General features: G+C 40.2%; 1 protein-coding gene across 4 annotated transcripts in view; it reads left to right on the top strand.

The window, feature by feature from the left end:
* Window positions 1–9,269, top strand: part of SYT1 (synaptotagmin 1) — a 554,862-nt gene that overhangs the window by 540,586 nt on the left and 5,007 nt on the right. For all 4 annotated transcript variants that reach the window (XM_045464186.1, XM_045464185.1, XM_045464187.1 and 1 more), the window contains one exon: window positions 6,616–6,749. In XM_045464186.1, coding sequence (XP_045320142.1) covers window positions 6,616–6,749 — 134 coding nt within the window. The remainder of the gene's footprint in view (window positions 1–6,615; window positions 6,750–9,269) is intronic.

Genomic DNA, 9,269 nt, shown 5'->3' on the forward strand with positions numbered 1-9,269 from the left:
TCAAGCCAATCAAGGAGTGAATGGCAATGGAGAAGACTGGAGAAAATGGAGCTGCAATCAAAGACTTCACATGGCTGAACCAAGAAGATCATCAAACGTGTCCACCTTGAATACATAAGGCATCAGACTTAGTCAAGATTTATCCAGGTACAAAAGGTGATAAAGAAGATCTCTAACAACCTATGGAATGTGAGAAAATATTTGCAAACTATATATTAGATAAGGGCTAATATCCAAAATATTTAAGGAACTCATACATCTTAATAGTAAAATAATAATTATCTGATTAGAAATGGACACAGAACATAAATGAACGTTTTTCAAGAGAAGACATGCAAATGGCCAACAGGTACGTGAAAAGATGCTCAACTTTATTAATCATCAGGGAGATGCAAATCAAAGCCATACTGAGAGATCACCTCAAACCTCTTAGAAACGCTATTACCAAAAAGATAAAAGATAATAAGTGCTCGCTAGGATGTGGAGAAAAGGGAACCTTTGTGCCCTGTTGGTGGGAATGGAAACTGGTACAGCCACTATGGAAATAGCATGGAGATTCCTTAAAAAATTAAAAATTGAACTACCATAAGATCCAGCAATCCCATTTCTGGACATACACTTAAGGGAAATGATATCACCGTCTCAAAGAGAAACCTACATACCCACATTCACCGCAACATTGTTCACAATAGCCAAGATGTGGAAACAACCCAAGTGTCCACTGATGGATGAATAGATAAAGAAGATGTAGCATGAATATATACAATGTATACATTTATATAAAAAGAAAATGTTTTAAATATTACCAATTCTAATTATTTTTTTCTTTTTATGAGAGAGAGAGAGAGAGAGAGAACCCACATGCAGAGAAGGCACGTGGGGAGACAGAATCTTAAGCAGGCTCCCTGCTCAGCACAGAGCCCAATGCGGGCCTCGAGCCCACAACCCTGGGATCATGACCTGAGCTGAAACCAAGAGTTGGATGCTCAACCGACTGAGCCACCCAGGCACCCCATTAATTCTAAGTATTATTAATATTATTCTAAATAATATCCTAAAATAAAAATATTATAAATATAAATATATAACATTATTTAGCCATAAAAAAAGAAGGAAATCCTGCCATTTGCAACCACATTGATGGACCTTGAGGTCATTATGTTAACTGAAAAAAGTCAGACAGCAAGACAAATCCTGCATTACCTCACTTATATATGGAACCTATTTTTTTTTTTTTTTTTTTAATCAAAGCCTATAGGAAACAGAGAGTGGAATGGTGGTTGCCAAGCTACGGGGTGAGGGAAATGAGGACATGTTGGTCAAAGGCTACAAATTTATAAGATGAGTAAGTTCTGGAGATCTAGTATACAGCATGGTAACTACAGCTGGCAATGCTGAATTGTATAACTGAAAAATTCTAAAGAGTAGAATTTAAATGTTCTCACTGCAAAAAAATAAATATATTGTAATTATGTGAGGTGACAGATGCGTTAACTAACCTTATTGTGGTGATCACTTCACAATACGTAAGTATATGAAATCGTCCCATTGCACATCTTAAACTTACACGGTGTTATGTGTCAATTACATCTCAATAAAGCTGGACGGGATGGTGCGGGGGTGGAGATAAGACCTCTGAGTTACTGCCAGCCTTGATTTTGATTAAGATGGAAATTCTGTCCGCAAAGTAAGTTGCTTTGGTACCTGTATCAGGATTGATCTGCACAGGCAAAGGCTAACTCTACCCATTGATGGTGGCCCCAAACCTGTTCCGCTTCTAGCCCTCTGCCCTTCCTTGTTAAGTATCATGACATTATGGAATATCTCTGAATCACTGTCAGAATTGGCAGCTTCTGCTTAGGAAAGTGACATGTCAGCAGTGACCTCTCTGACCTCCCAGCTACCTCTCTCCCCCTTGCTTTCTTCTTGTTCCACAAACATGCAGAAGGATGTGCACCTCAGAGCCTTTGTGTTTCTGCTCCTGCTGGCTGATGCAAGCTTCCACCACACCGTCAAGTGACTTGTTCCTTCCTGTCATTTGATTCTCAGCTCAAACCTGTCCTCCACAATGAGGACTCTGCTGAGCACCCTTTCCAAATTACCTTGTTCTCCCTAAGGCACTAATCACATCACACGAGAACTTGTCTGTGAATCTGAAATTATCTTGTTGCGTTTTTAATTTGCTTACTCAAACGGCAGATGCAGAGGAATTTTCTTGTCATGTACTGTGCTAAATGAATAAATACATAGTCATTGAGCATCTCCTGAGAAAAGCTATACCTTAGTTGGGTTGATAGAGTTTCAACACACGAACATTAAGAGGCATAAACACTGATTTATGGGTATTTAGCGTTTGGGTATTTAGTCAGTGCCAAAAAGCAACTGGAGACTTGACCATCTCTGTAAATGTAAAGGGGCTCTGGGTGGAGGAACCAGGGAACTTCAAAACCACACAAGGTGTCTAAACCAAAAATCCATATTGGCTGTGAACAGCAAGATGGATTATCAGTGAAAAAAAAGCCTCCTCCTTCATTTACAAGTATTTACACTAGACTGTTTAATTAACCAGCTATTTAGTTGAGGGAGTTGGGTCCTCATCTCTAGGTGTGTTTTTTAATGATATTCTTCATTATGGAGCACCTGAATAGCTCAGTCTGTTAAGCACCCAACTCTTGATCTGAATTCAAGCCCTGCATTGGGCTCTGCGTGAAACCTACTTAAAATGAAATAGGGGTGTCTGGGTGGCTCAGTTTGTTAAGCAGCCGACTTCAGCTCAGGTCATGATCTCACAGCTCGTGGGTTTGAGCCCCACATCCCGCTCTGTGCTGACAGCTCCGAGCCTGGAGCCTGCTTGGGATTCTGTGTCTCCCTCTCTCTGCCCCTCCCCCACTCTCTGTGTCTCAAAAATAAACATTAAAAAACGTTTTAATAAAAATTTATATATATGATATATATAGATATATATGTATATATATTCTTCATTATGATGAAAAATCTTCATTACAAACCGCTTGAGTGGATGTAGCACTCAAACCAAAACCAAACACCCCAAGCCACACATATCCAAGTAATGTAGGCATTTAGGACAATGGGAGGTGACCACACTAAGAGTACGAAGATCCGGATCACAAGGCCTCCGTAAATTCCACTTATTCATTCAGCAAAAATCGAATAGCGCCAGGCACCGTTTAGTAAATACTGAGAGAATACCGCAAAGTTCTGTCCTCCGGGAGTTCCGTTCTACTGGGGGCCAGGAGGAGGAAGATGAAAGCAACTTGTTCTGGCCCCACTGGCCCCGCTAGAAAAGTCGTCTTCACACGGCCCAGGGGTCTGGCCGGCTCACACGGCCACCACCGCAGCCACAGCCTGCGGCCGCACTAGTGCCAGCGTCTCCAACTCTCGCGTTGTTTGGGACCCGCTGCGTGGGACCAGGGGCGCCGCCGCACGGACCTGCTGCGCAAGATCACCTGCTGCCAGATCGCCACCTCGAGGTGAAGGCGGAGGATGGAAGAGGTGCGCCTGCGGGTGGGAAGGCTGAGAATGAGGAAAATGGGGAGCAGGAGGCCATCAATAAGGTAGATGGAGAAAAGGCAGAAGACAGGAAGAGGAGGAGGAAGAGGAAGACGATGGTAAGGAAGAGGATAGAGACGAAGATGAGGAGGCTAAGGCGGCTCCAGGCAAACAGGCAACTGAAGATGGGGAGAGATGGGGCGCCTGGGTGGCTCAGTCAGTTGAGCGACTGACTGGCTCAGGTCATGATCTCACGGTCCGTGAGTTCGAGCCCCGCGTCGGGCTCTGTGCTGACAGCTCAGAGCCTGGAGCCTGCTTGGGATTCTGTGTCTCCCTCTCTCTCTGACCCTCCCCCGTTCATGCTCTGTCTCTCTATGTCTCAAAAATAAAATAAAACGTCAAATAAAAAAATTAAAAAACAAACAAAAAGGCCGCCTTGACTATTCATCCTCCACGCCCAGTCTCAGAATCTAAACGTGGTCACCTTCAAAACGAAAGTCCCTCCCACCCACTGGCAGTGCCCCCACAGTGACACGTGCTCCCCCCACACAATCCAAACCACAACCTGAATCTGCAGCAGGAAAGGACGGCCAGAATTTCCCAGGCGCTGCTTTTTTCTTAAACATACTTTAGAAAGGAAAATGTGTTTGTAATTTTATTTACATTTTATATATTTGCTCATATTGTTGGGGTCAGTCGTTTTTAATCTTGGATGAACAAGCTAGCCTTGGGAGCAGTCTCTGTCCTACTTGTGGTGTGACCATGTTCATTACATCTCAAAGGAGAGTAAAAAAGAAAAAAACTTGTAAAACACGCGCGCACGCGCACACACGCACACACAACAATCTTACTCCAGTAACATTTTTTTGTGTATGTACTTAGCTGTACTTTAAACAGCTGTTTGTATGAGACGGTTAAAGAGGCCAAAGATAAAAGGTGTCTTTTTTTTTTTTTTTTTTTTTTTTTTTGTCTGAAGTTTCTGTGGTTTGGGCCTGTTTGATGTGTGTGTAAACACTGTTGTCCAATAATAAACCATAATCTTATTGTGCTGAAAAAACTGCAGACCAGAAAAGGTTGTTATCTAAAAATATGTGGGCATTAAACTAGAGAATCTGTAAAGTTTCACTCAAATCTCCACAGATACTAAAAGGCGGGGGCAAAGGGGGTGGGGGGAGATATTTTAGAAGGCTTAGCACTGATTGTTTTAGGGGAGTAAAAATGTGGATGATTTTAATTTTTTTCTTCTTTTTGTTTATCATTGGGTTCTGAATTTTGTTCTATAATGAATATGCATTACATATGAACTGGAAAAATATTTAAGAAAACAGTAGAGAGATTTTACTATCAAACTTGGATGTTGGTTCTTAGTAACCTGAATGTATGTCCTTCATCCATTAGTAATGAGAACTGTAAATGGGAATCGTCTTATCCCTCCAGTGATTTGCTTATTACTTTACCTTTACCTAATGAGACTTTGGGGAAAATGATAAGGGAATTCTGCTCCTCTTCTCATTACTTCTGTGTGTACTGGCTTATTCTCTACCTGGGGATGATTGGGCACAAGTCCTGAATCAATAGATGGCTCTCTCTCTTTCTCTCCCTCCCTCTCCACCCACACCCTACCCATCACTACACTTAGGCATCATACACACACACACACACACACACACACACACACACACACACACACGGAGGTGGCCTCTTCTCTCCCTTTAACCTTCAAATCTCAGCTTATTGTTTAAAACATTTTTTAATGTTTATTTTTGAGAGAGAGAGAAACAGAGCGCAAGCGGGGGAGGGGCAGAGAGAGGGAGACACAGAATCCCAAGCAGGATCCAGGCTCTGAGCGCCCCTAACATTTAAACTGAGATTTGGGGGCGCCTGGGTGGCGCAGTCGGTTAGGCGTCCGACTTCAGCCAGGTCACGATCTCGCGGTCCGTGAGTTCGAGCCCCGCGTCAGGCTCTGGGCTGATGGCTCAGAGCCTGGAGCCTGTTTCCGATTCTGTCTCCCTCTCTCTCTGCCCCTCCCCCGTTCGTGCTCTGTCTCTCTCTGTCCCAAAAATGAATAAACGTTGAAAAAAAAAATTAAAAAAAAAAAAAATAAATAAATAAAAAATAAACTGAGATTTGGGGGCGCCTGGGTGGCTCAGTCAGTTGAGTGTCCAACTTCGGCTCAGGTCATGATCTCCCTCCCGATTCATGTGTCCAAGCCCCACGTCAGGCTCTGTGCTGACGCAGCTCAGAGCTGGAACCTGCTTGGGATTCTGTGTCTCCCTCTCTCTGCCCCTCCCCCGCTTGTGCTCGCTTGCTCTCCCACTCTCAAAAATAAATAAACGTTAAAAAAAATTAAATGTTACCTCCACAGAGAGGCCTTACCTGAGCAATCAAAATATAAGAATTCTGTTGCTACCTTAGACTCACCATACTATCCCTGGTATTCTCAATCATATCTCTATTCTGCTCTTTATTTCCAGAGCACTCTTGTTAACTCTTTCATATGTATTTCACTTCTTTACAAGCCTCCTGTTTCTCCCACAAGTTTGAAGTTCCATCATGAAAACAGCAATGATCTGTTTTGTTCACTCCCATCTCCATAGTGCGTAACTAATATTGAGTAAATGAATAAATGAATGAATGAAATGGCTCCTTTGTCCTTTCTCTGTCAAGAGTTCTATTCCCAAGCAGTAGTATGCTGCAACCAGTACTTTGCCAGCCTAAAGAGCCAATTGTTAATATTTCAGGGATTTAGTAAGCTAGTTGTTAAACTACTTAGTAGCTTGCAATTAGCCATGCTGAGCGTATTTCTACCACGGACATTGGCGAATGTTACATGTTAAGACTTTCTTTTTTTCCCAGAGATGCTTTATTGGCATACTACAGTTCTTGTCCCCTAAATCCACCTATAAATATTGAGATATCATGGAAATAAACCTGGAGAATAGGCTACTTAAAATCTTTCAATAGAGAATGTTTATTTTTTTTTAAATATCAAATATTTACTATACAATGATTTTCTTGTTGGGAATACTTGAGTTTTTTAATAAGCTAAACTATAATCTAAAAACATGTCTCTGATCTCCTGAAGTTTTTGTTTCTGTTTTTCAGATCCTTATGTGAAGATTCACCTGATGCAGAATGGCAAAAGGCTGAAGAAGAAAAAGACAACAATTAAAAAGAACACACTTAACCCCTACTACAATGAGTCATTCAGCTTTGAGGTACCCTTTGAACAAATCCAGGTAATGTCAAACATAATTTTGTCTTCCCATTCAATTTTATTTCTTCAGATCACATAAAGACACAGACGTTGTGAATTATCAGTGCTCATGCCTTCATTAGAATTGCCATTCTTATTCCCATACACACTTGATAATCAAGCTACATCCAGAAGGAAATGATAAAATATACAACACAGGATGTGCTGATTCATCAGCTAAAAACAGCTGGCATTCTGTTGGGCAGAAATAAAGTAGGAAAAAGAAAATCAACAGAATGACTCTGCTAATTCAAAAAGTGCATCCATAAAGGTTAAAAGGCCAAGAGAAAAATGAGCTTTCACTATTTATTCCCAAGCCATAATATGTAATTGTCCTTATCACAGCTTTATAGCAAAAAAAAAAAAAAAAAAAAAAATAGAGATAAAAGAAATATTTTGGTTGATGCTAAATATGCAGCATCTTTAATCTTTCATTTTTAAAGAGTGATTTACAATAGAAAAAATAACTAAGTCATATTTTGTTTAAATTCAGCTTCCTATTTCTGAGTTGGAATGGATGGACATTTTTGTAAAGATAAAACCTTCACTTGCCAGATAATAATTGTTATGATAAGGAGTATTCTATTAAAGGAACCTGTGGATAACATGTTCAAAACAGGATGCTACAAGTAGCCACAATAGTATATGATCTCATTATTCAGCAATTTTTAAGTATATTTAGGTTTTCTTACCTCATATCCATAGTGAGACCATTGAAATTCAAAGTTCACATCCAATACATATCAGCTATTTCTTGGGAATCTTTAATGGATATCAGAGAGTCAAATGTCTTAAAGCAACACTATTTTTACATTTTATTGAATATTGATGTGGGCCTATCTTTTCAGTCATATAAAAACTTGCCCATAACAGGAAGGAGAAGTAACGAGTAGGCATCAAAACTACAACATGGAAATGTCTAAAGTTAGTCCAGAATGTAAAAAATCAGCAAATATTCTTTAGTTGCATATTTTTCCTTTTTTAAGTTTATTTATTTATTTTGAGAGAGAGAGACAGACAGACAGACAGACAGACTGCGAGCATGGGAGGGGCAGAGAGAGAGGGAGAGAGAGAGAATCCCAAGCAAGTTGTGCCCCATCACTGCAAAGCCCTGGTTTGAACTCACCAACTGTGAGATCATGACCTAAGCTGAAACCAAGAGTTGGAGGCTTAACTGACTGAGCCACCCAGGTGCCCTGCATATTTTTACTTTTAATCTAAAATATAATTTAGAATATATATATATACATATATACATATATATGTAATAAATCACACCTTTATTCCATGAAGAAAACTAATATCATAGCTACATGTATTGTAGTGCCTAATTTAAGCACTTTATGCATAACCTTATTGCATCTTTATAATAACCTTATGAGAGAGGTTATTACCCCAATTTTATACATGAGGAAACCGAGGCTTAGAATTTCCTCATGTGTAAAACAGGAATAATAGAGTCCACATCCAAGTGAGCTTATGCATATAAAAGCACTTGGAAGGGCACCAAGCACATAGGAACATTCAAAATGGTTGCCATCATCATTATTATTCACAATGTTAATTTTGTCTTTTTTTTCATATTAACATTTTATTAGAAAATAGATCTAACAGGGGCACCTGGGTGGCTCAGTGGTTGGGCAACGGACTTCGGCTCAGGTCATGATCTCACAATTTGTGAGTTCGAGCCCCGCATCAGGCTCTGTGCTGACAGCTCGGAGCCTGGAGCCTGCTTCAGATTCTGTGTCTCCCTGTCTCTCTTTGCCTCTCCCCCACTGGCACTCTGTCTGTCTCTCAAAAATGAATAAACATTAAAAAAATTAAAAAAAAAAAAAGAAAATGGATCTAACAATAAGATTAAAACAATATATAAATCAGTGACTTCTACTAGAAGTATCTGTGAGGACAGACATGTTTTATCACTGGTGGGGTCCAACACAGTAGTCTCCAGCCTCAAGTGGGTGATGAGCACCTCAGCCACCAGTGTGATAAAGGAACCTTATTCATAATGTAAATAGCCATATGTGGCCAGTCACTACTGGCCTATACTAACTGTATAGGGCAGTTATTTAAAAATCACCAGGAATCCCACCATCCTCACATCAGGTCATGGTCTTTCTCTAACTGTTCTCATATGCAAATTGCACATACTTAAATTAATTACTTTCAACAGTTGTTGAAACAGTTACATAACAACAGTTGTAACAGTTGTTATATAAGTAAATGACATTCCAGAGGACACTGATTCCCTGGCCCCAGTCACTTGTTTACCAGCTTGAACCAGTGAAGCTACTGTTTTGGGCCCACTGGCAAATCCCTAAAATATCCAATTTTCTCCAATTTATTTTGCAATATCTGTTCAGTGAACCCTTTTTTGAGTTCTAAGAACTCATTCCTATGGAAACTAACACCTCATGGAGTTTTGGTTTTTTTATTCTACAAAACAATATAAAGCAGGGTATTGAGATGAAAAATCCTATTGTAAACTTTCTTGGAGCTACAA

Source organism: Leopardus geoffroyi, chromosome B4, assembly GCF_018350155.1.
Source record: "Leopardus geoffroyi isolate Oge1 chromosome B4, O.geoffroyi_Oge1_pat1.0, whole genome shotgun sequence".
In the NCBI taxonomy this organism is placed as follows: domain Eukaryota; kingdom Metazoa; phylum Chordata; class Mammalia; order Carnivora; family Felidae; genus Leopardus; species Leopardus geoffroyi.